Source organism: Genypterus blacodes, unplaced genomic scaffold (assembly GCF_046128005.1).
Source record: "Genypterus blacodes isolate CSIRO-AG114 ecotype Tasmania unplaced genomic scaffold, CSIRO-AGI_Gbla_v1 ptg000039l_1, whole genome shotgun sequence".
Classification (NCBI taxonomy): Eukaryota; Metazoa; Chordata; class Actinopteri; order Ophidiiformes; family Ophidiidae; genus Genypterus; species Genypterus blacodes.
This window is the reverse complement of record NW_027466852.1, coordinates 7,351,206-7,376,567: the sequence shown is the minus strand read 5'-3', so window position 1 is coordinate 7,376,567 and position 25,362 is coordinate 7,351,206. Positions and strand designations below refer to the sequence as shown.

The 25,362-nt window shown below is 40.2% G+C and overlaps 1 protein-coding gene and 13 non-coding genes across 14 annotated transcripts; all 14 read left to right on the top strand.

Moving 5' to 3' along the window:
• Window positions 1-1,395: 1,395 nt before the first annotated feature.
• Window positions 1,396-1,514, top strand: LOC142998618 (5S ribosomal RNA). Its single transcript, XR_012962920.1, has one exon. It is a non-coding gene; the product is annotated as a 5S ribosomal RNA (ribosomal RNA).
• Window positions 1,515-2,135: 621 nt separating this feature from the next.
• On the top strand, window positions 2,136-2,254 carry LOC142998732 (5S ribosomal RNA). The gene has a single exon (XR_012963029.1). It is a non-coding gene; the product is annotated as a 5S ribosomal RNA (ribosomal RNA).
• A 2,194-nt stretch (window positions 2,255-4,448) lies between these two features.
• Window positions 4,449-4,567, top strand: LOC142998617 (5S ribosomal RNA). Its single transcript, XR_012962919.1, has one exon. It is a non-coding gene; the product is annotated as a 5S ribosomal RNA (ribosomal RNA).
• Window positions 4,568-5,188: 621 nt separating this feature from the next.
• On the top strand, window positions 5,189-5,307 carry LOC142998616 (5S ribosomal RNA). Its single transcript, XR_012962918.1, has one exon. It is a non-coding gene; the product is annotated as a 5S ribosomal RNA (ribosomal RNA).
• Window positions 5,308-7,509: 2,202 nt separating this feature from the next.
• On the top strand, window positions 7,510-7,628 carry LOC142998726 (5S ribosomal RNA). Its single transcript, XR_012963023.1, has one exon. It is a non-coding gene; the product is annotated as a 5S ribosomal RNA (ribosomal RNA).
• Window positions 7,629-8,249: 621 nt separating this feature from the next.
• On the top strand, window positions 8,250-8,368 carry LOC142998614 (5S ribosomal RNA). Its single transcript, XR_012962916.1, has one exon. It is a non-coding gene; the product is annotated as a 5S ribosomal RNA (ribosomal RNA).
• A 2,220-nt stretch (window positions 8,369-10,588) lies between these two features.
• Window positions 10,589-10,707, top strand: LOC142998613 (5S ribosomal RNA). The gene has a single exon (XR_012962915.1). It is a non-coding gene; the product is annotated as a 5S ribosomal RNA (ribosomal RNA).
• Window positions 10,708-11,328: 621 nt separating this feature from the next.
• On the top strand, window positions 11,329-11,447 carry LOC142998612 (5S ribosomal RNA). Its single transcript, XR_012962914.1, has one exon. It is a non-coding gene; the product is annotated as a 5S ribosomal RNA (ribosomal RNA).
• A 2,191-nt stretch (window positions 11,448-13,638) lies between these two features.
• LOC142997467 (5S ribosomal RNA) lies at window positions 13,639-13,757 on the top strand. The gene has a single exon (XR_012962191.1). It is a non-coding gene; the product is annotated as a 5S ribosomal RNA (ribosomal RNA).
• A 621-nt stretch (window positions 13,758-14,378) lies between these two features.
• On the top strand, window positions 14,379-14,497 carry LOC142997119 (5S ribosomal RNA). Its single transcript, XR_012961857.1, has one exon. It is a non-coding gene; the product is annotated as a 5S ribosomal RNA (ribosomal RNA).
• A 2,194-nt stretch (window positions 14,498-16,691) lies between these two features.
• LOC142998834 (5S ribosomal RNA) lies at window positions 16,692-16,810 on the top strand. The gene has a single exon (XR_012963124.1). It is a non-coding gene; the product is annotated as a 5S ribosomal RNA (ribosomal RNA).
• A 2,202-nt stretch (window positions 16,811-19,012) lies between these two features.
• LOC142998611 (5S ribosomal RNA) lies at window positions 19,013-19,131 on the top strand. Its single transcript, XR_012962913.1, has one exon. It is a non-coding gene; the product is annotated as a 5S ribosomal RNA (ribosomal RNA).
• A 621-nt stretch (window positions 19,132-19,752) lies between these two features.
• LOC142998651 (5S ribosomal RNA) lies at window positions 19,753-19,871 on the top strand. The gene has a single exon (XR_012962951.1). It is a non-coding gene; the product is annotated as a 5S ribosomal RNA (ribosomal RNA).
• A 1,515-nt stretch (window positions 19,872-21,386) lies between these two features.
• pla2g12a (phospholipase A2, group XIIA) lies at window positions 21,387-24,596 on the top strand. Its single transcript, XM_076147658.1, has 4 exons — window positions 21,387-21,778; window positions 22,038-22,114; window positions 22,612-22,777; window positions 23,842-24,596. Exons 1-4 carry the CDS (start codon window positions 21,556-21,558, stop codon window positions 23,958-23,960), a joined length of 585 nt encoding a protein of 194 aa, XP_076003773.1. The 5' UTR covers window positions 21,387-21,555; the 3' UTR covers window positions 23,961-24,596.
• The last annotated feature ends 766 nt before the right edge of the window (window positions 24,597-25,362 follow it).

Below are 25,362 nucleotides of genomic sequence, written 5' to 3'. Positions count from 1 at the left end.
ACAAAGGTAGGGCTCGACCAGTGTTGTTGATGTCCCCTCTCTCTCTCTCTCTCTCTCTCTCTCTCTCTCTCTCTCTCTCTCTCTCTCTCTCTCTCTCTCTCTCTCTCTCTGACCATTTCATATATTTGCAGATTTTTTTCTATCAGACTTCGTATTTCAGACTACTGTGTTTTACAGGCGCTTCATTGGAATTAATCCAAAAGAGGGGACAAAGTCCAGCCGAGGCAAGATCATCTCCAAGAAACTGAGACTGAGTCGTTCAGAAGAAGTTTCTCACAATCAATCCCCATGTCTCCACTCTTCTGAAGAACCTCATAGACTTTGAGTGGAATTTCATATAGTGAGATCTTTCTCCGAGGCCCATCATATCATCACAGCCAAGGTATAAAAAATATATATATATATCTTTTTTTTTGTCTTAAAGAATTTGATTTGTTTAGTCTTGAATGTTACTGTTGATGGAAAAAGACCTGCGGTCAGCTTTTAGAGCATCAGTCTCCTCTTGATGTTGTGAGAGACCTGTTTAGGTCAATTTAAAACAACTTGTGTTCAAATGCTTGTTTTGAGTTCAACTAAAACGTTTCAGTCACTTCTTGTACAGGGTATTCTCTATTTTGTTCTTTGTTTTCTAATTGTTAGTGTGTAGGGCTCCCTTTGTTCGACACGTCTTTTTAAATTTTTGTGTGATGACTTTGATGTACCTTAAAGTGTTCTAAAATGTATATCCTCAACCACCAGTCTTTGTGTTGCCTTTTTTGTAATAAATGTTGGCTAATCCTATATTTTCTAAGTCTCTTATTTTCCATAAAATAATGTATTGCTGAATTTTAGTGTACTTGACACGACTACTGCAGGTACTGTTAATTGAAATAATATACGACCCTATACTGTTAGTTTACAGTAACTGTACAAATAACGGTAAAGTACTGTTATCCCTGCTGACAGTAATCTACCGTTAATTCAATAAAGTACAGCACTGTACTGTAATTCAGTAGATTTCAGTATTACACTAACATACTGTTATGTTGGTTACAGTATGAGTACTGTACAGGGCAATTTGTTACAGTGTGCATATGAGAAGTGAATGAGCGGAGCCGCTGTGTGATGATAAAGATGATGATGATGATGATGATGATGATGATGATGATGACGATGATGATGATGATGATGATGATGACAATCGTGAGCGTAGGAGATGTTAGTGGTCCCTCTTTATGTTCTACGTGTTGATTATCAGTTTCATGAGGAAATACTTCACTAACCAGAAATGTGTGTTTCTGATGAAGGGATCATGTAAAGTGTGATACTCATGAGCTTTAGCGTAGTCAAGTGTACACAATGACTTGGACCGGCTCTGTCTCACCTATAAAGAGCCTCTGTGTGGCTGCTCTCCTCGTTTACGGCCATACCACTCTGAACACGCCCGATCTCGTCCGATCTCGGAAGCTAAGCAGGGTCGGGCCGGGTTAGTACTTGGATGGGAGACCGCCTGGGAATACCCGGTGCCGTAAGCATTTTCGCCCTCTGAGCAGCGGGTGGCGCTGTTTCGCCTTCAGTGTCATTTCAGGAAATAATATTGCCGCATTTTACACTTCACTCAATGCTGCACAGCTGTACAAAAGTACACTAACATTTTAGGAGCTGGAAAATGGGACAGAACTGAGAAACTTCTACAATTTGCTAATTACTGAACAACACAATTATATGAACAAAGATATATGAAAGCATACATTCAGAAAAATAGTATTGCAAATGGTCGGAGCTCAGCTGTTATTACGACTAGTCCTGCATTCTTTTCATTACTAGTATTTCTGCAAGACAAGACAGGATGAGTTTTATTGTGTGCCGCCTTTCACACACAAGGTGCTTTAGAAGCTGGGGAACAATAGTCTGCTTCAGTTGGGGGGAGAAAGAGCAAGAAGGAAGAAGAAGAAAAGTTAAGAAAAAAGAGAGAAAAGTAGAGGAAAAGAGTAGGAATTGATTTCTCCTGACCTTACCCTCCGTCACCAAAGCTTTAAATGTTGATTTGGATGACAAATTATTTTCAAAAAACGTAGTCTGGTATCATTGCGTACACAGTGACTTGGACCGGCTCTGTCTCACCTATAAAGAGCCTCTGTGTGGCTGATCTCCTCGTTTACGGCCATACCACTCTGAACACGCCCGATCTCGTCCGATCTCGGAAGCTAAGCACGGTCGGGCCGGGTTAGTACTTGGATGGGAGACCGCCTGGGAATACCCGGTGCCGTAAGCATTTTCGCCCTCTGAGCAGCGGGGGGCGCTGTTTCGCCTTCAGTGTCATTTCAGGAAATAATATTGCCGCATTTTACACTTCACTCAATGCTGCACAGCTGTACAAAAGTACACTAACATTTTAGGAGTTGGAAAAGGGAACAGAACTGAGAAACATCTACAAATTGCTAATTACTGAACATCACAATTATATGAACAAAGATGAACAAAGTTGTACAGCTGTGCAGCATTGAGTGAAGTGTAAAAAGCGGCAATAATATTTCCTAAATGCCACAAGGTGAAAGCATACATTCAGAAAATTTGTTTTGCACATGGCCATGGGTCAGCTGTTATTATTACTAGTCCTGCATTCTTTTCATGACTAATATTTCTACTGGACAAGACAGGGGGAGTTTTATTGTGCGCTACCTTTCACACAAAAGGTGCTTTAGGAATGGACTCCAATTTAATCAAAGGAACCCAGCTGTGCAGTGGAGAAAAACATCTGTGGCTAAAATGTATAAATTGATTTGACATGAATTAAAGTCGGACACAATGAGGTTCCTAAGGAATCTGGGTCCGTCTCACCTATAGAGAGCCTCTGTGTGGCACATTCAATGAACATTAAAGTTACATTAAGAAAGATATATGAAGGCCATATTTAGAAAACGAGTATTGTACATGGTCATAATATATGAAGAATAAATGCACATGAGAAGTGAATGAGTCGAGCCGCTGTGTGATGATAATGATGATGATGAAGATTATCATGATGAGAAACTTCACCAATTTGCTAATTATTGAACATCACAATTATATGAACAAAGATGAACAAAGGTAGGGCTCGACCAGTGTTGTTGATGTCCCCTCTCTCTCTCTCTCTCTCTCTCTCTCTCTCTCTCTCTCTCTCTCTCGCTCTCTCTCTCTCTCTGACCATTTCATATATTTGCAGATTTTTTTCTATCAGACTTCGTATTTCAGACTACTGTGTTTTACAGGCGCTTCATTGGAATTAATCCAAAAGAGGGGACAAAGTCCAGCCGAGGCAAGATCATCTCCAAGAAACTGAGACTGAGTCGTTCAGAAGAAGTTTCTCACAATCAATCCCCATGTCTCCACTCTTCTGAAGAACCTCATAGACTTTGAGTGGAATTTCATATAGTGAGATCTTTCTCCGAGGCCCATCATATCATCACAGCCAAGGTATAAAAAATATATATATATATCTTTTTTTTTGTCTTAAAGAATTTGATTTGTTTAGTCTTGAATGTTACTGTTGATGGAAAAAGACCTGCGGTCAGCTTTTAGAGCATCAGTCTCCTCTTGATGTTGTGAGAGACCTGTTTAGGTCAATTTAAAACAACTTGTGTTCAAATGCTTGTTTTGAGTTCAACTAAAACGTTTCAGTCACTTCTTGTACAGGGTATTCTCTATTTTGTTCTTTGTTTTCTAATTGTTAGTGTGTAGGGCTCCCTTTGTTCGACACGTCTTTTTAAATTTTTGTGTGATGACTTTGATGTACCTTAAAGTGTTCTAAAATGTATATCCTCAACCACCAGTCTTTGTGTTGCCTTTTTTGTAATAAATGTTGGCTAATCCTATATTTTCTAAGTCTCTTATTTTCCATAAAATAATGTATTGCTGAATTTTAGTGTACTTGACACGACTACTGCAGGTACTGTTAATTGAAATAATATACGACCCTATACTGTTAGTTTACAGTAACTGTACAAATAACGGTAAAGTACTGTTATCCCTGCTGACAGTAATCTACCGTTAATTCAATAAAGTACAGCACTGTACTGTAATTCAGTAGATTTCAGTATTACACTAACATACTGTTATGTTGGTTACAGTATGAGTACTGTACAGGGCAATTTGTTACAGTGTGCATATGAGAAGTGAATGAGCGGAGCCGCTGTGTGATGATAAAGATGATGATGATGATGATGATGATGATGATGATGATGACGATGATGATGATGATGATGATGATGACAATCGTGAGCGTAGGAGATGTTAGTGGTCCCTCTTTATGTTCTACGTGTTGATTATCAGTTTCATGAGGAAAGACTTCACTAACCAGAAATGTGTGTTTCTGATGAAGGGATCATGTAAAGTGTGATATTCATGAACTTTAGCGTAGTCAAGTGTACACAATGACTTGGACCGGCTCTGTCTCACCTATAAAGAGCCTCTGTGTGGCTGATCTCCTCGTTTACGGCCATACCACTCTGAACACGCCCGATCTCGTCCGATCTCGGAAGCTAAGCAGGGTCGGGCCGGGTTAGTACTTGGATGGGAGACCGCCTGGGAATACCCGGTGCCGTAAGCATTTTCGCCCTCTGAGCAGCGGGGGGCGCTGTTTCGCCTTCAGTGTCATTTCAGGAAATAATATTGCCGCATTTTACACTTCACTCAATGCTGCACAGCTGTACAAAAGTACACTAACATTTTAGGAGCTGGAAAATGGGACAGAACTGAGAAACTTCTACAATTTGCTAATTACTGAACAACACAATTATATGAACAAAGATATATGAAAGCATACATTCAGAAAAATAGTATTGCAAATGGTCGGAGCTCAGCTGTTATTACGACTAGTCCTGCATTCTTTTCATTACTAGTATTTCTGCAAGACAAGACAGGATGAGTTTTATTGTGTGCCGCCTTTCACACACAAGGTGCTTTAGAAGCTGGGGAACAATAGTCTGCTTCAGTTGGGGGGAGAAAGAGCAAGAAGGAAGAAGAAGAAAAGTTAAGAAAAAAGAGAGAAAAGTAGAGGAAAAGAGTAGGAATTGATTTCTCCTGACCTTACCCTCCGTCACCAAAGCTTTAAATGTTGATTTGGATGACAAATTATTTTCAAAAAACGTAGTCTGGTATCATTGCGTACACAGTGACTTGGACCGGCTCTGTCTCACCTATAAAGAGCCTCTGTGTGGCTGATCTCCTCGTTTACGGCCATACCACTCTGAACACGCCCGATCTCGTCCGATCTCGGAAGCTAAGCAGGGTCGGGCCGGGTTAGTACTTGGATGGGAGACCGCCTGGGAATACCCGGTGCCGTAAGCATTTTCGCCCTCTGAGCAGCGGGGGGCGCTGTTTCGCCTTCAGTGTCATTTCAGGAAATAATATTGCCGCATTTTACACTTCACTCAATGCTGCACAGCTGTACAAAAGTACACTAACATTTTAGGAGTTGGAAAAGGGAACAGAACTGAGAAACATCTACAAATTGCTAATTACTGAACATCACAATTATATGAACAAAGATGAACAAAGTTGTACAGCTGTGCAGCATTGAGTGAAGTGTAAAAAGCGGCAATAATATTTCCTAAATGCCACAAGGTGAAAGCATACATTCAGAAAATTTGTTTTGCACATGGCCATGGGTCAGCTGTTATTATTACTAGTCCTGCATTCTTTTCATGACTAATATTTCTACTGGACAAGACAGGAGGAGTTTTATTGTGCGCTACCTTTCACACAAAACGTGCTTTAGGAATGGACTCCAATTTAATCAAAGGAACCCAGCTGTGCAGTGGAGAAAAACATCTGTGGCTAAAATGTATAAATTGATTTGACATGAATTAAAGTCGGACACAATGAGGTTCCTAAGGAATCTGGGTCCGTCTCACCTATAGAGAGCCTCTGTGTGGCACATTCAATGAACATTAAAGTTACATTAAGAAAGATATATGAAGGCCATATTTAGAAAACGAGTATTGTACATGGTCATAATATATGAAGAATAAATGCACATGAGAAGTGAATGAGTCGAGCCGCTGTGTGATGATAATGATGATGATGAAGATTATCATGATGAGAAACTTCACCAATTTGCTAATTATTGAACATCACAATTATATGAACAAAGATGAACAAAGGTAGGGCTCGACCAGTGTTGTTGATGTCCCCTCTCTCTCTCTCTCTCTCTCTCTCTCTCTCTCTCTCTCTCTCTCTCTCTCTCTCTCTCTCTCTCTCTCTCTGACCATTTCATATATTTGCAGATTTTTTTCTATCAGACTTCGTATTTCAGACTACTGTGTTTTACAGGCGCTTCATTGGAATTAATCCAAAAGAGGGGACAAAGTCCAGCCGAGGCAAGATCATCTCCAAGAAACTGAGACTGAGTCGTTCAGAAGAAGTTTCTCACAATCAATCCCCATGTCTCCACTCTTCTGAAGAACCTCATAGACTTTGAGTGGAATTTCATATAGTGAGATCTTTCTCCGAGGCCCATCATATCATCACAGCCAAGGTATAAAATATATATATATATATCTTTTTTTTTGTCTTAAAGAATTTGATTTGTTTAGTCTTGAATGTTACTGTTGATGGAAAAAGACCTGCGGTCAGCTTTTAGAGCATCAGTCTCCTCTTGATGTTGTAAGAGACCTGTTTAGGTCAATTTAAAACAACTTGTGTTCAAATGCTTGTTTTGAGTTCAACTAAAACGTTTCAGTCACTTTTTGTACAGGGTATTCTCTATTTTGTTCTTTGTTTTCTAATTGTTAGTGTGTAGGGCTCCCTTTGTTCGACACGTCTTTTTAAATTTTTGTGTGATGACTTTGATGTACCTTAAAGTGTTCTAAAATGTATATCCTCAACCACCAGTCTTTGTGTTGCCTTTTTTGTAATAAATGTTGGCTAATCCTATATTTTCTAAGTCTCTTATTTTCCATAAAATAATGTATTGCTGAATTTTAGTGTACTTGACACGACTACTGCAGGTACTGTTAATTGAAATAATATACGACCCTATACTGTTAGTTTACAGTAACTGTACAAATAACGGTAAAGTACTGTTATCCCTGCTGACAGTAATCTACCGTTAATTCAATAAAGTACAGCACTGTACTGTAATTCAGTAGATTTCAGTATTACACTAACATACTGTTATGTTGGTTACAGTATGAGTACTGTACAGGGCAATTTGTTACAGTGTGCATATGAGAAGTGAATGAGCGGAGCCGCTGTGTGATGATAAAGATGATGATGATGATGATGATGATGATGATGATGATGACGATGATGATGATGACGATGATGATGACAATCGTGAGCGTAGGAGATGTTAGTGGTCCCTCTTTATGTTCTACGTGTTGATTATCAGTTTCATGAGGAAAGACTTCACTAACCAGAAATGTGTGTTTCTGATGAAGGGATCATGTAAAGTGTGATATTCATGAACTTTAGCGTAGTCAAGTGTACACAATGACTTGGACCGGCTCTGTCTCACCTATAAAGAGCCTCTGTGTGGCTGATCTCCTCGTTTACGGCCATACCACTCTGAACACGCCCGATCTCGTCCGATCTTGGAAGCTAAGCAGGGTCGGGCCGGGTTAGTACTTGGATGGGAGACCGCCTGGGAATACCCGGTGCCGTAAGCATTTTCGCCCTCTGAGCAGCGGGGGGCGCTGTTTCGCCTTCAGTGTCATTTCAGGAAATAATATTGCCGCATTTTACACTTCACTCAATGCTGCACAGCTGTACAAAAGTACACTAACATTTTAGGAGCTGGAAAATGGGACAGAACTGAGAAACTTCTACAATTTGCTAATTACTGAACAACACAATTATATGAACAAAGATATATGAAAGCATACATTCAGAAAAATAGTATTGCAAATGGTCGGAGCTCAGCTGTTATTACGACTAGTCCTGCATTCTTTTCATTACTAGTATTTCTGCAAGACAAGACAGGATGAGTTTTATTGTGTGCCGCCTTTCACACACAAGGTGCTTTAGAAGCTGGGGAACAATAGTCTGCTTCAGTTGGGGGGAGAAAGAGCAAGAAGGAAGAAGAAGAAAAGTTAAGAAAAAAGAGAGAAAAGTAGAGGAAAAGAGTAGGAATTGATTTCTCCTGACCTTACCCTCCGTCACCAAAGCTTTAAATGTTGATTTGGATGACAAATTATTTTCAAAAAACGTAGTCTGGTATCATTGCGTACACAGTGACTTGGACCGGCTCTGTCTCACCTATAAAGAGCCTCTGTGTGGCTGATCTCCTCGTTTACGGCCATACCACTCTGAACACGCCCGATCTCGTCCGATCTCGGAAGCTAAGCAGGGTCGGGCCGGGTTAGTACTTGGATGGGAGACCGCCTGGGAATACCCGGTGCCGTAAGCATTTTCGCCCTCTGAGCAGCGGGGGGCGCTGTTTCGCCTTCAGTGTCATTTCAGGAAATAATATTGCCGCATTTTACACTTCACTCAATGCTGCACAGCTGTACAAAAGTACACTAACATTTTAGGAGTTGGAAAAGGGAACAGAACTGAGAAACATCTACAAATTGCTAATTACTGAACATCACAATTATATGAACAAAGATGAACAAAGTTGTACAGCTGTGCAGCATTGAGTGAAGTGTAAAAAGCGGCAATAATATTTCCTAAATGCCACAAGGTGAAAGCATACATTCAGAAAATTTGTTTTGCACATGGCCATGGGTCAGCTGTTATTATTACTAGTCCTGCATTCTTTTCATGACTAATATTTCTACTGGACAAGACAGGAGGAGTTTTATTGTGCGCTACCTTTCACACAAAACGTGCTTTAGGAATGGACTCCAATTTAATCAAAGGAACCCAGCTGTGCAGTGGAGAAAAACATCTGTGGCTAAAATGTATAAATTGATTTGACATGAATTAAAGTCGGACACAATGAGGTTCCTAAGGAATCTGGGTCCGTCTCACCTATAGAGAGCCTCTGTGTGGCACATTCAATGAACATTAAAGTTACATTAAGAAAGATATATGAAGGCCATATTTAGAAAACGAGTATTGTACATGGTCATAATATATGAAGAATAAATGCACATGAGAAGTGAATGAGTCGAGCCGCTGTGTGATGATAATGATGATGATGAAGATTATCATGATGAGAAACTTCACCAATTTGCTAATTATTGAACATCACAATTATATGAACAAAGATGAACAAAGGTAGGGCTCGACCAGTGTTGTTGATGTCCCCTCTCTCTCTCTCTCTCTCTCTCTCTCTCTCTCTCTCTCTCTCTCTCTCTCTCTCTCTCTCTCTCTCTCTCTCTCTCTGACCATTTCATATATTTGCAGATTTTTTTCTATCAGACTTCGTATTTCAGACTACTGTGTTTTACAGGCGCTTCATTGGAATTAATCCAAAAGAGGGGACAAAGTCCAGCCGAGGCAAGATCATCTCCAAGAAACTGAGACTGAGTCGTTCAGAAGAAGTTTCTCACAATCAATCCCCATGTCTCCACTCTTCTGAAGAACCTCATAGACTTTGAGTGGAATTTCATATAGTGAGATCTTTCTCCGAGGCCCATCATATCATCACAGCCAAGGTATAAAATATATATATATATATCTTTTTTTTTGTCTTAAAGAATTTGATTTGTTTAGTCTTGAATGTTACTGTTGATGGAAAAAGACCTGCGGTCAGCTTTTAGAGCATCAGTCTCCTCTTGATGTTGTAAGAGACCTGTTTAGGTCAATTTAAAACAACTTGTGTTCAAATGCTTGTTTTGAGTTCAACTAAAACGTTTCAGTCACTTTTTGTACAGGGTATTCTCTATTTTGTTCTTTGTTTTCTAATTGTTAGTGTGTAGGGCTCCCTTTGTTCGACACGTCTTTTTAAATTTTTGTGTGATGACTTTGATGTACCTTAAAGTGTTCTAAAATGTATATCCTCAACCACCAGTCTTTGTGTTGCCTTTTTTGTAATAAATGTTGGCTAATCCTATATTTTCTAAGTCTCTTATTTTCCATAAAATAATGTATTGCTGAATTTTAGTGTACTTGACACGACTACTGCAGGTACTGTTAATTGAAATAATATACGACCCTATACTGTTAGTTTACAGTAACTGTACAAATAACGGTAAAGTACTGTTATCCCTGCTGACAGTAATCTACCGTTAATTCAATAAAGTACAGCACTGTACTGTAATTCAGTAGATTTCAGTATTACACTAACATACTGTTATGTTGGTTACAGTATGAGTACTGTACAGGGCAATTTGTTACAGTGTGCATATGAGAAGTGAATGAGCGGAGCCGCTGTGTGATGATAAAGATGATGATGATGATGATGATGATGATGATGATGATGACGATGATGATGATGATGATGATGATGATGATGATGATGACAATCGTGAGCGTAGGAGATGTTAGTGGTCCCTCTTTATGTTCTACGTGTTGATTATCAGTTTCATGAGGAAAGACTTCACTAACCAGAAATGTGTGTTTCTGATGAAGGGATCATGTAAAGTGTGATATTCATGAACTTTAGCGTAGTCAAGTGTACACAATGACTTGGACCGGCTCTGTCTCACCTATAAAGAGCCTCTGTGTGGCTGATCTCCTCGTTTACGGCCATACCACTCTGAACACGCCCGATCTCGTCCGATCTCGGAAGCTAAGCAGGGTCGGGCCGGGTTAGTACTTGGATGGGAGACCGCCTGGGAATACCCGGTGCCGTAAGCATTTTCGCCCTCTGAGCAGCGGGGGGCGCTGTTTCGCCTTCAGTGTCATTTCAGGAAATAATATTGCCGCATTTTACACTTCACTCAATGCTGCACAGCTGTACAAAAGTACACTAACATTTTAGGAGCTGGAAAATGGGACAGAACTGAGAAACTTCTACAATTTGCTAATTACTGAACAACACAATTATATGAACAAAGATATATGAAAGCATACATTCAGAAAAATAGTATTGCAAATGGTCGGAGCTCAGCTGTTATTACGACTAGTCCTGCATTCTTTTCATTACTAGTATTTCTGCAAGACAAGACAGGATGAGTTTTATTGTGTGCCGCCTTTCACACACAAGGTGCTTTAGAAGCTGGGGAACAATAGTCTGCTTCAGTTGGGGGGAGAAAGAGCAAGAAGGAAGAAGAAGAAAAGTTAAGAAAAAAGAGAGAAAAGTAGAGGAAAAGAGTAGGAATTGATTTCTCCTGACCTTACCCTCCGTCACCAAAGCTTTAAATGTTGATTTGGATGACAAATTATTTTCAAAAAACGTAGTCTGGTATCATTGCGTACACAGTGACTTGGACCGGCTCTGTCTCACCTATAAAGAGCCTCTGTGTGGCTGATCTCCTCGTTTACGGCCATACCACTCTGAACACGCCCGATCTCGTCCGATCTCGGAAGCTAAGCAGGGTCGGGCCGGGTTAGTACTTGGATGGGAGACCGCCTGGGAATACCCGGTGCCGTAAGCATTTTCGCCCTCTGAGCAGCGGGGGGCGCTGTTTCGCCTTCAGTGTCATTTCAGGAAATAATATTGCCGCATTTTACACTTCACTCAATGCTGCACAGCTGTACAAAAGTACACTAACATTTTAGGAGTTGGAAAAGGGAACAGAACTGAGAAACATCTACAAATTGCTAATTACTGAACATCACAATTATATGAACAAAGATGAACAAAGTTGTACAGCTGTGCAGCATTGAGTGAAGTGTAAAAAGCGGCAATAATATTTCCTAAATGCCACAAGGTGAAAGCATACATTCAGAAAATTTGTTTTGCACATGGCCATGGGTCAGCTGTTATTATTACTAGTCCTGCATTCTTTTCATGACTAATATTTCTACTGGACAAGACAGGAGGAGTTTTATTGTGCGCTACCTTTCACACAAAAGGTGCTTTAGGAATGGACTCCAATTTAATCAAAGGAACCCAGCTGTGCAGTGGAGAAAAACATCTGTGGCTAAAATGTATAAATTGATTTGACATGAATTAAAGTCGGACACAATGAGGTTCCTAAGGAATCTGGGTCCGTCTCACCTATAGAGAGCCTCTGTGTGGCACATTCAATGAACATTAAAGTTACATTAAGAAAGATATATGAAGGCCATATTTAGAAAACGAGTATTGTACATGGTCATAATATATGAAGAATAAATGCACATGAGAAGTGAATGAGTCGAGCCGCTGTGTGATGATAATGATGATGATGAAGATTATCATGATGAGAAACTTCACCAATTTGCTAATTATTGAACATCACAATTATATGAACAAAGATGAACAAAGGTAGGGCTCGACCAGTGTTGTTGATGTCCCCTCTCTCTCTCTCTCTCTCTCTCTCTCTCTCTCTCTCTCTCTCTCTCTCTCTCTCTCTCTCTCTCTCTCTCTCTCTGACCATTTCATATATTTGCAGATTTTTTTCTATCAGACTTCGTATTTCAGACTACTGTGTTTTACAGGCGCTTCATTGGAATTAATCCAAAAGAGGGGACAAAGTCCAGCCGAGGCAAGATCATCTCCAAGAAACTGAGACTGAGTCGTTCAGAAGAAGTTTCTCACAATCAATCCCCATGTCTCCACTCTTCTGAAGAACCTCATAGACTTTGAGTGGAATTTCATATAGTGAGATCTTTCTCCGAGGCCCATCATATCATCACAGCCAAGGTATAAAAAATATATATATATATCTTTTTTTTTGTCTTAAAGAATTTGATTTGTTTAGTCTTGAATGTTACTGTTGATGGAAAAAGACCTGCGGTCAGCTTTGAGAGCATCAGTCTCCTCTTGATGTTGTGAGAGACCTGTTTAGGTCAATTTAAAACAACTTGTGTTCAAATGCTTGTTTTGAGTTCAACTAAAATGTTTCAGTCACTTTTTGTACAGGGTATTCTCTATTTTGTTCTTTGTTTTCTAATTGTTAGTGTGTAGGGCTCCCTTTGTTCGACACGTCTTTTTAAATTTTTGTGTGATGACTTTGATGTACCTTAAAGTGTTCTAAAATGTATATCCTCAACCACCAGTCTTTGTGTTGCCTTTTTTGTAATAAATGTTGGCTAATCCTATATTTTCTAAGTCTCTTATTTTCCATAAAATAATGTATTGCTGAATTTTAGTGTACTTGACACGACTACTGCAGGTACTGTTAATTGAAATAATATGCGACCCTATACTGTTAGTTTACAGTAACTGTACAAATAACGGTAAAGTACTGTTATCCCTGCTGACAGTAATCTACCGTTAATTCAATAAAGTACAGCACTGTACTGTAATTCAGTAGATTTCAGTATTACACTAACATACTGTTATGTTGGTTACAGTATGGGTACTGTACAGGGCAATTTGTTACAGTGTGCATATGAGAAGTGAATGAGCGGAGCCGCTGTGTGATGATAAAGATGATGATGATGATGATGATGATGATGATGATGATGATGATGATGATGACAATCGTGAGCGTAGGAGATGTTAGTGGTCCCTCTTTATGTTCTACGTGTTGATTATCAGTTTCATGAGGAAATACTTCACTAACCAGAAATGTGTGTTTCTGATGAAGGGATCATGTAAAGTGTGATACTCATGAGCTTTAGCGTAGTCAAGTGTACACAATGACTTGGACCGGCTCTGTCTCACCTATAAAGAGCCTCTGTGTGGCTGCTCTCCTCGTTTACGGCCATACCACTCTGAACACGCCCGATCTCGTCCGATCTCGGAAGCTAAGCAGGGTTGGGCCGGGTTAGTACTTGGATGGGAGACCGCCTGGGAATACCCGGTGCCGTAAGCATTTTCGCCCTCTGAGCAGCGGGTGGCGCTGTTTCGCCTTCAGTGTCATTTCAGGAAATAATATTGCCGCATTTTACACTTCACTCAATGCTGCACAGCTGTACAAAAGTACACTAACATTTTAGGAGCTGGAAAATGGGACAGAACTGAGAAACTTCTACAATTTGCTAATTACTGAACAACACAATTATATGAACAAAGATATATGAAAGCATACATTCAGAAAAATAGTATTGCAAATGGTCGGAGCTCAGCTGTTATTACGACTAGTCCTGCATTCTTTTCATTACTAGTATTTCTGCAAGACAAGACAGGATGAGTTTTATTGTGTGCCGCCTTTCACACACAAGGTGCTTTAGAAGCTGGGGAACAATAGTCTGCTTCAGTTGGGGGGAGAAAGAGCAAGAAGGAAGAAGAAGAAAAGTTAAGAAAAAAGAGAGAAAAGTAGAGGAAAAGAGTAGGAATTGATTTCTCCTGACCTTACCCTCCGTCACCAAAGCTTTAAATGTTGATTTGGATGACAAATTATTTTCAAAAAACGTAGTCTGGTATCATTGCGTACACAGTGACTTGGACCGGCTCTGTCTCACCTATAAAGAGCCTCTGTGTGGCTGCTCTCCTCGTTTACGGCCATACCACTCTGAACACGCCCGATCTCGTCCGATCTCGGAAGCTTAGCAGGGTCGGGCTGGGTTAGTACTTGGATGGGAGACCGCCTGGGAATACCTGGTGCCGTAAGCATTTTCGCCCTCTGGGCAGCGGGGGGCGCTGTTTCGCCTTCAGTGTCATTTCAGGAAATAATATTGCCGCATTTTACACTTCACTCAATGCTGCACAGCTGTACAAAAGTACACTAACATTTTAGGAGTTGGAAAAGGGAACAGAACTGAGAAACATCTACAAATTGCTAATTACTGAACATCACAATTATATGAACAAAGATGAACAAAGTTGTACAGCTGTGCAGCATTGAGTGAAGTGTAAAAAGCGGCAATAATATTTCCTAAATGCCACAAGGTGAAAGCATACATTCAGAAAATTTGTTTTGCACATGGCCATGGGTCAGCTGTTATTATTACTAGTCCTGCATTCTTTTCATGACTAATATTTCTACTGGACAAGACAGGAGGAGTTTTATTGTGCGCTACCTTTCACACAAAAGGTGCTTTAGGAATGGACTCCAATTTAATCAAAGGAACCCAGCTGTGCAGTGGAGAAAAACATCTGTGGCTAAAATGTATAAATTGATTTGACATGAATTAAAGTTGGACACAATGAGGTTCCTAAGGAATCTGGGTCTGTCTCACCTATAGAGAGCCTCTGTGTGGCACATTCAATGAACATTAAAGTTACATTAAGAAAGATATATGAAGGCCATATTTAGAAAACGAGTATTGTACATGGTCATAATATATGAAGAATAAATGCACATGAGAAGTGAATGAGTCGAGCCGCTGTGTGATGATAATGATGATGATGAAGATTATCATGATGAGAAACTTCACCAATTTGCTAATTATTGAACATCACAATTATATGAACAAAGATGAACAAAGGTAGGGCTCGACCAGTGTTGTTGATGTCCCCTCTCTCTCTCTCTCTCTCTCTCTCTCTCTCTCTCTCTCTCTCTCTCTCTCTCGCTCTCTCTCTCTCTCTGACCATTTCATATATTTGCAGATTTTTTTCTATCAGACTTCGTATTTCAGACTACTGTGTTTTACAGGCGCTTCATTGGAATTAATCCAAAAGAGGGGACAAAGTCCAGCCGAGGCAAGATCATCTCCAAGAAACTGAGACTGAGTCGTTCAGAAGAAGTTTCTCACAATCAATCCCCATGTCTCCACTCTTCTGAAGAACCTCATAGACTTTGAGTGGAATTTCATATAGTGAGATCTTTCTCCGAGGCCCATCATATCATCACAGCCAAGGTATAAAAAAATATATATATCTTTTTTTTTGTCTTAAAGAATTTGATTTGTTTAGTCTTGAATGTTACTGTTGATGGAAAAAGACCTGCGGTCAGCTTTGAGAGCATCAGTCTCCTCTTGATGTTGTAAGAGACCTGTTTAGGTCAATTTAAAACAACTTGTGTTCAAATGCTTGTTTTGAGTTCAACTAAAACGTTTCAGTCACTTTTTGTACAGGGTATTCTCTATTTTGTTCTTTGTTTTCTAATTGTTAGTGTGTAGGGCTCCCTTTGTTCGACACGTCTTTTTAAATTTTTGTGTGATGACTTTGATGTACCTTAAAGTGTTCTAAAATGTATATCCTCAACCACCAGTCTTTGTGTTGCCTTTTTTGTAATAAATGTTGGCTAAGCCTATATTTTCTAAGTCTCTTATTTTCCATAAAATAATGTATTGCTGAATTTTAGTGTACTTGACACGACTACTGCAGGTACTGTTAATTGAAATAATATACGACCCTATACTGTTAGTTTACAGTAACTGTACAAATAACGGTAAAGTACTGTTATCCCTGCTGACAGTAATCTACCGTTAATTCAATAAAGTACAGCACTGTACTGTAATTCAGTAGATTTCAGTATTACACTAACATACTGTTATGTTGGTTACAGTATGAGTACTGTACAGGGCAATTTGTTACAGTGTGCATATGAGAAGTGAATGAGCGGAGCCGCTGTGTGATGATAAAGATGATGATGATGATGATGATGATGATGATGATGATGATGATGATGATGATGATGATGATGACAATCGTGAGCGTAGGAGATGTTAGTGGTCCCTCTTTATGTTCTACGTGTTGATTATCAGTTTCATGAGGAAAGACTTCACTAACCAGAAATGTGTGTTTCTGATGAAGGGATCATGTAAAGTGTGATATTCATGAACTTTAGCGTAGTCAAGTGTACACAATGACTTGGACCGGCTCTGTCTCACCTATAAAGAGCCTCTGTGTGGCTGCTCTCCTCGTTTACGGCCATACCACTCTGAACACGCCCGATCTCGTCCGATCTCGGAAGCTTAGCAGGGTCGGGCCGGGTTAGTACTTGGATGGGAGACCGCCTGGGAATACCCGGTGCCGTAAGCATTTTCGCCCTCTGAGCAGCGGGGGGCGCTGTTTCGCCTTCAGTGTCATTTCAGGAAATAATATTGCCGCATTTTACACTTCACTCAATGCTGCACAGCTGTACAAAAGTACACTAACATTTTAGGAGTTGGAAAAGGGAACAGAACTGAGAAACATCTACAAATTGCTAATTACTGAACATCACAATTATATGAACAAAGATGAACAAAGTTGTACAGCTGTGCAGCATTGAGTGAAGTGTAAAAAGCGGCAATAATATTTCCTAAATGCCACAAGGTGAAAGCATACATTCAGAAAATTTGTTTTGCACATGGCCATGGGTCAGCTGTTATTATTACTAGTCCTGCATTCTTTTCATGACTAATATTTCTACTGGACAAGACAGGAGGAGTTTTATTGTGCGCTACCTTTCACACAAAAGGTGCTTTAGGAATGGACTCCAATTTAATCAAAGGAACCCAGCTGTGCAGTGGAGAAAAACATCTGTGGCTAAAATGTATAAATTGATTTGACATGAATTAAAGTCGGACACAATGAGGTTCCTAAGGAATCTGGGTCCGTCTCACCTATAGAGAGCCTCTGTGTGGCACATTCAATGAACATTAAAGTTACATTAAGAAAGATATATGAAGGCCATATTTAGAAAACGAGTATTGTACATGGTCATAATATATGAAGAATAAATGCACATGAGAAGTGAATGAGTCGAGCCGCTGTGTGATGATAATGATGATGATGAAGATTATCATGATGAGAAACTTCACCAATTTGCTAATTATTGAACATCACAATTATATGAACAAAGATGAACAAAGGTAGGGCTCGACCAGTGTTGTTGATGTCCCCTCTCTCTCTCTCTCTCTCTCTCTCTCTCTCTCTCTCTCTCTCTCTCTCTCTCTCTCTCTCTCTCTCTCTCTCTCTCTGACCATTTCATATATTTGCAGATTTTTTTCTATCAGACTTCGTATTTCAGACTACTGTGTTTTACAGGCGCTTCATTGGAATTAATCCAAAAGAGGGGACAAAGTCCAGCCGAGGCAAGATCATCTCCAAGAAACTGAGACTGAGTCGTTCAGAAGAAGTTTCTCACAATCAATCCCCATGTCTCCACTCTTCTGAAGAACCTCATAGACTTTGAGTGGAATTTCATATAGTGAGATCTTTCTCCGAGGCCCATCATATCATCACAGCCAAGGTATAAAAAATATATATATATATCTTTTTTTTTGTCTTAAAGAATTTGATTTGTTTAGTCTTGAATGTTACTGTTGATGGAAAAAGACCTGCGGTCAGCTTTGAGAGCATCAGTCTCCTCTTGATGTTGTAAGAGACCTGTTTAGGTCAATTTAAAACAACTTGTGTTCAAATGCTTGTTTTGAGTTCAACTAAAATGTTTCAGTCACTTTTTGTACAGGGTATTCTCTATTTTGTTCTTTGTTTTCTAATTGTTAGTGTGTAGGGCTCCCTTTGTTCGACACGTCTTTTTAAATTTTTGTGTGATGACTTTGATGTACCTTAAAGTGTTCTAAAATGTATATCCTCAACCACCAGTCTTTGTGTTGCCTTTTTTGTAATAAATGTTGGCTAATCCTATATTTTCTAAGTCTCTTATTTTCCATAAAATAATGTATTGCTGAATTTTAGTGTACTTGACACGACTACTGCAGGTACTGTTAATTGAAATAATATACGACCCTATACTGTTAGTTTACAGTAACTGTACAAATAACGGTAAAGTACTGTTATCCCTGCTGACAGTAATCTACCGTTAATTCAATAAAGTACAGCACTGTACTGTAATTCAGTAGATTTCAGTATTACACTAACATACTGTTATGTTGGTTACAGTATGGGTACTGTACAGGGCAATTTGTTACAGTGTGCATATGAGAAGTGAATGAGCGGAGCCGCTGTGTGATGATAAAGATGATGATGATGATGATGATGATGATGATGATGATGATGATGATGATGATGATGATGACAATCGTGAGCGTAGGAGATGTTAGTGGTCCCTCTTTATGTTCTACGTGTTGATTATCAGTTTCATGAGGAAAGACTTCACTAACCAGAAATGTGTGTTTCTGATGAAGGGATCATGTACAGTGTGATATTCATGAACTTTAGCGTAGTCAAGTGTACACAATGACTTGGACCGGCTCTGTCTCACCTATAAAGAGCCTCTGTGTGGCTGCTCTCCTCGTTTACGGCCATACCACTCTGAACACGCCCGATCTCGTCCGATCTCGGAAGCTAAGCAGGGTCGGGCCGGGTTAGTACTTGGATGGGAGACCGCCTGGGAATACCCGGTGCCGTAAGCATTTTCGCCCTCTGAGCAGCGGGTGGCGCTGTTTCGCCTTCAGTGTCATTTCAGGAACTAATATTGCCGCATTTTACACTTCACTCAATGCTGCACAGCTGTACAAAAGTACACTAACATTTTAGGAGCTGGAAAATGGGACAGAACTGAGAAACTTCTACAATTTGCTAATTACTGAACAACACAATTATATGAACAAAGATATATGAAAGCATACATTCAGAAAAATAGTATTGCAAATGGTCGGAGCTCAGCTGTTATTACGACTAGTCCTGCATTCTTTTCATTACTAGTATTTCTGCAAGACAAGACAGGATGAGTTTTATTGTGTGCCGCCTTTCACACACAAGGTGCTTTAGAAGCTGGGGAACAATAGTCTGCTTCAGTTGGGGGGAGAAAGAGCAAGAAGGAAGAAGAAGAAAAGTTAAGAAAAAAGAGAGAAAATTAGAGGAAAAGAGTAGGAATTGATTTCTCCTGACCTTACCCTCCGTCACCAAAGCTTTAAATGTTGATTTGGATGACAAATTATTTTCAAAAAACGTAGTCTGGTATCATTGCGTACACAGTGACTTGGACCGGCTCTGTCTCACCTATAAAGAGCCTCTGTGTGGCTGCTCTCCTCGTTTACGGCCATACCACTCTGAACACGCTCGATCTCGTCCGATCTCGGAAGCTAAGCAGGGTCGGGCCGGGTTAGTACTTGGATGGGAGACCGCCTGGGAATACCCGGTGCCGTAAGCATTTTCGCCCTCTGAGCAGCGGGTGGCGCTGTTTCGCCTTCAGTGTCATTTCAGGAAATAATATTGCCGCATTTTACACTTCACTCAATGCTGCACAGCTGTACAAAAGTACACTAACATTTTAGGAGTTGGAAAAGGGAACAGAACTGAGAAACATCTACAAATTGCTAATTACTGAACATCACAATTATATGAACAAAGATGAACAAAGTTGTACAGCTGTGCAGCATTGAGTGAAGTGTAAAAAGCGGCAATAATATTTCCTAAATGCCACAAGGTGAAAGCATACATTCAGAAAATTTGTTTTGCACATGGCCATGGGTCAGCTGTTATTATTACTAGTCCTGCATTCTTTTCATGACTAATATTTCTACTGGACAAGACAGGAGGAGTTTTATTGTGCGCTACCTTTCACACAAAACTTGCTTTAGGAATGGACTCCAATTTAATCAAAGGAACCCAGACTTACATTACATTACCACCTTTCGCAGAGGGGGGAGCAATTGAGGGTTCGGTGCCTTGCACAGGGGTGCCTCGGCAGGGGCTCAAACTGGCAACCCTCCGGTTCCCAAGTGGAAGCTCTACCCACTGAGCCACTGCCTCCCTGTGACATGAATTAAAGTTGGACACAATGAGGTTCCTAAGGAATCTGGGTCTGTCTCACCTATAGAGAGCCTCTGTGTGGCACATTCGATGAACATTAAAGTTACATTAAGAAAGATATATGAAGGCCATATTCAGAAAACGAGTATTGTACATGGTCATAATATATGAAGAATAAATGCACCTATAAAGTGCCTCTGTGTGGCCATTCAGTAATATAAGGTTCAAAACAGCAAATGTTTGTCTGCTCTTCTTTGAAAGAAGACAAGATGAGAGGAAATAACCAATATCTGTGACACAGTGTGTGACTGGGTGATTAGCCATGATGTAAGAAGGTCTACTAGTACATTTAATCTCAAGAGAACAAGATATGTATGATAACATGACTGTAGTGTGTCTGTTCATGGAGAAATATAACCCTCTCATAAAATCTCAGTTTTCTTTGAGGTACTCAGGCCTGACTGGAGTAGGAGGCTATTGCTCTCTCCTTGAGCCTCGTCATTGCTCGTACTAAAGGCCTGTGATAGACGTAGATATGTGAAGTGGCTGAAGCTTTATCGTATATCTATATATTTAGAAATACATTAAAATTCCAAAGTCAACTCAGTGCAGTATTTTAAATGTATTTAATTGGTTTTAATTAAACAGAATAATAAATTGTTTTAAGTGAATTACGTCACAGTGGTTCAGGAAACACGACATAAGTCCACGGAACTAAAATTGGATTTATATCAAATAATTGGAGAGACGTTATGTTGAACTACTTTCTGAAAAAAAAGGGAATGTCAAAAATCCCAAGTGTACATTTATTATTGAAATTGGAGCGAATCCAGTCTGAACTGTCCATAGGCTGACGTCACAGACCGTGTTACCTGGTCGTGATTGGCTCGTCGGTGGTCACGTGATAACCGGAAAGACAACAACGCTGCCGCTGCCGCTTTCATTTTCACTGACGTGAAATCAACAAGTGGCGCGTGAGATGCCATCAAGAGCGCGTTTGTAGGATTAATCCGGGTACTTTACAGCTGGTGTTTGGCTGTCTCTGTGTGTGTGTGTGTGTGTGTGTGTTGTCTGGATGTACTATGCTCTCCCACAGCCACGTGTGTGTGTGTGTGGTGCTGCTCCTGCTCTCATGTGGATCCCTCACTCATGTTGGTGCCGACAGACAAGAGCCAGTAACTCCAGACTGGCGAATGACTCTGAAAACGATTCGAAACGGAATACACAAGATCAACACGTACCTGGACGTAGCACTGGACTTAATAGGTGGTAACGATGGCCTGTGTCATTATAAATGTGGCGATGGTAAGATCTAGTTCCACTATTTCTATACTGACGCTTACCACTCTTCTGTACTTTTTTCTGTACTCTAATAAATGTACTTTTATTAGAAGTAAAGTTACCCAATTATTTAGGTAGCAGGGAGGCAAAGTTTCGTATTATAAACGTTGACTTAGCAAAGCTGGTCATTACATCATCTGTCCTGTTGTTTTTTTTTTTTTTATCTCTGACTGAGATAACTGAACGTAACAGGACTCAAATCCTCTTCACCTTTGCTCTTCAGATTATGAAGCAGTTCCCCGGCCTGGATACAAACCACCGCCCCCTAACGGCTGCGGCTCTCCGCTGTTCGGCTTTAAGGTAGGCTTCCCTTACTACCATGATCCTGCACACACACACACACACACACACACACACACACACACACACACACACACACACACACACACACACACACACACACACACACACACACACACACACACACAGAGATACATTACATGCAAACTACAGTACAATTTATTATAAGGACTCAAGGTGGAGGACAATAATTGGCTTTATGTGATGGCTTTATGCTTTATGTGATTGGGGCGGCAATAGCTCAGTGGACCAAATAGCTTGGACTGGCAGCCGAAGAGTTGCCAGTTTGCCGCCAGGGCACTGCCAAGGTGTCCTTGAGCAAGGGACCGAACCCCAACCTCCTCTTTAAATTTTTCAATGCCGGGATTAATTAAAAAGCGTGTTCCTCTGTTCACTACATTTTGCATGATGACAGATGGAGTGTCCATATACTTTTGATCATTTGATTCCTAAACTGACTGATGTTTTAACTAATTCAGACAATCTCTCGTTTCCAGTTTGACATCGGCATCCCGTCCATGACTAAATGCTGCAACCAACATGACCGCTGTTATGACACGTGCGGCCGTGAGAAACATGACTGTGACGAGCGGTTCCAAGACTGTCTGGAGACCATCTGCAAAAATGTGCAAAGTACTCTGGGATTGGCCCAGAGTGTTCAAGGTAAAATGGATTTAATTGCTCAGTCTAGATGATTATGAGGGGCAGCTGGATGCTGCAGCTGTTGTGGGTCTGTACATTACTGTACTGTAAACCGGGCTAAACACCCATGTGGGAACATTGGGTGAAAATTAGTTTAATCCATTCTGCGCTTAGAACAATTCTGGATAAACTACCGCGTATACTCTATAAAGTGTATCATTCGGTTATATAAAGTTCAAAACAGCAAATGTTTGTCTGCTCTTCTTTGGAAAGAAGACAAGATGAGAAGAAAAAACAATAATCTGTGACAGAGTGTGTGACTGGGTGATGAGCCATGATGCAAGAAGGTCTACCAGTACATTTAATCTCAAGAGAACAAGATATGCTGAGTGTCAAACAAGTGGCTGTAGTGTGTCTGATCATGGAGAAAGTATAACCCTCTTATAACATCTCAGTTTTCTTTGAGGTACTCAGGCCTGATTGAAGTAGGAGGCTATTGCTCTCTCCTTGAGCCCCGTCATTGCTCGTACTAAAGGCCTGTGATAGACGTAGACATGTGAAGTGGCTGAAGCTTTATCAGGAGCTACAGAGAGGCACCTCCTGAGAAAGTGTGGGTGCTTTGGTATAAGTAGGACAGCAGTTGTTCTGTATGAGATCGACTCACGATAGACTGCTACAAGCTCATAAAAGGTGATGGGGAAATTTGGAAATCTAATGACAGATTAACACAACCATGAAAGCTACATGAACTACACCTAAGTGTTCTGGAGTCAGTTTAATGGAGCGCTGCCTAATGATGTCCTCTGAGTTCAGTTACAAACAACAGCACAACAAAGAAAGTATGCATAAGAGCGTGGTTGCTATGACTCCACGCGGCTTGGGCCAGGATTCCCCAGCAGTAGAAAAATGCGATATAACATTATACTCTATGTCCAACAGAGGGCAAGTTAGAGCTTTATTTTTAACTGCAACTGGATCACTGATATCAGCTAAATCAGGCCAATCCTGTCCAAAGGGCAAAGTAATTCTGCTAATGTTTCTAATGAATCTAATGTTTCTCTTTCTGTTCCCCACATGTTTTCCAGCGTGCGAGTCGACGGTGACCCTGCTGTTCGACGCAGTGATGCACTTGGGGTGTAAGCCGTACCTGGACAGCCAGAGAGACTCCTGTGTGTGCCAGTATGAAGTGAAGAAGGAGCTGTGACACAGCATCAGCTACAAGAATGTGAATAACTGAACTTAACTGATTTTGCACACAAAACCAAGCAAATCCTCCTTTCTCAGGCGTAAAACTTCAGCGCTGCTGTGTGTGTGTGTGTGTGTGTGTGTGTGTGTGTGTGTGTGTGTGTGTGTGTGTGTGTGTGTGTGTGTGTTGCATACTGAATTCATCGCATACAGATTTAGTGGAAAAGCAAATGTGAACTTTTTTATTTTGGACAATGATTAATAATATATATTTAGCTAATATTTAAATGATATCTGTCTTCACCATGTGATGGAGCTGGAACAGGGTTTTTGGGGTTTGTATTCTGGGGTCGTATCCAGTCTCATGACCCGAAATAGGAAGATAAAAAATAAAGTAAATTATGCGTGTTTCTATCCCTTTTATACTGAATTTATATATTTTTCCTGCACAAAACACCTCCTAGTTACGTCACAGGAGCACAGATAAGACTTTTCATAATTGAATTGTAAGTTTCTTTTCAAATTGTCCCTTCATGCAAAAGGCAGTAAACTTAAATCAGAATATTCAAACATAAATCTGTAGATCAGACTATTTCCCTGATTGCTAAACTACAATCTTCCACTAAACAATGAGCGGCTGGACAGCTGTTCATGCTGTCGATGGTGCAGATGCCTCACCAGGAGGATGATTGAAATTTTGATTTGGGAGGAGGACTGTGTCACTTTGATCCATCTATCCACTTATCTGTCTGTCTGTGCATCCTGCAGACATCCATCACTCTCAATGGATCTCACTCAATTTAAGCTAAAATTTGGATTGTGATTTGTATTTCATTACAAAAAATGTTTGTACAGAGTTCATCTCAGTCATACAAAGTTGAAGCTGTGCAGTAGACAGGTTGGGCACTGTAACTAAACAAGTTTGAGCTGCGCAGCCAATTGGAGGGCAGGGATGAAGGTATATGCATTTATTATAATATAATAATACATTACAAATTCTGGTAATTCCCAGTAGAAAACTCTTCTCTTAGTAAAGATGCAGTAGTTAATGCTGCCTAAAGAAAACAATCTTTACACACACGGAGAGATCAAAGACTAGGAGCATTACAGTATTCTCTCAGATGGTTAAAGAACTTTTGCAGCGTTGTGATACTTGAGGATCAGCATTGAAAACCCCTGAGTTAATTAGATCGGTAGTTCTCAGTCACAACACTACTTAATTTGCATCTTTATCACTCGAAAGCTGCCAAATGGAAGTTAATATAGTTTTATGTATGGTTTTATCCCCCCCTAAAATAAATAATAACATAGTTTGCTACGGTACATTTGCCCGTTATCTCCATCTTAACCCGCAGCTCTTCCAGCCAAAGTATCACCTTTGATTGAACTATTAAATCTGTTGTCTATGTAAATAAACTTAG

Bases quoted from the DNA above. Each gene is read 5' to 3' on its own strand.
- pla2g12a (XM_076147658.1), top strand. From the start codon at position 21,556: ATGCTCTCCCACAGCCACGTGTGTGTGTGTGTGGTGCTGCTCCTGCTC. The intron at 21,779-22,037 runs GTAAGATCTAGT...TTTGCTCTTCAG, and splicing joins TCATTATAAATGTGGCGATG to ATTATGAAGCAGTTCCCCGG. The intron at 22,778-23,841 runs GTAAAATGGATT...CATGTTTTCCAG, and splicing joins ATTGGCCCAGAGTGTTCAAG to CGTGCGAGTCGACGGTGACC.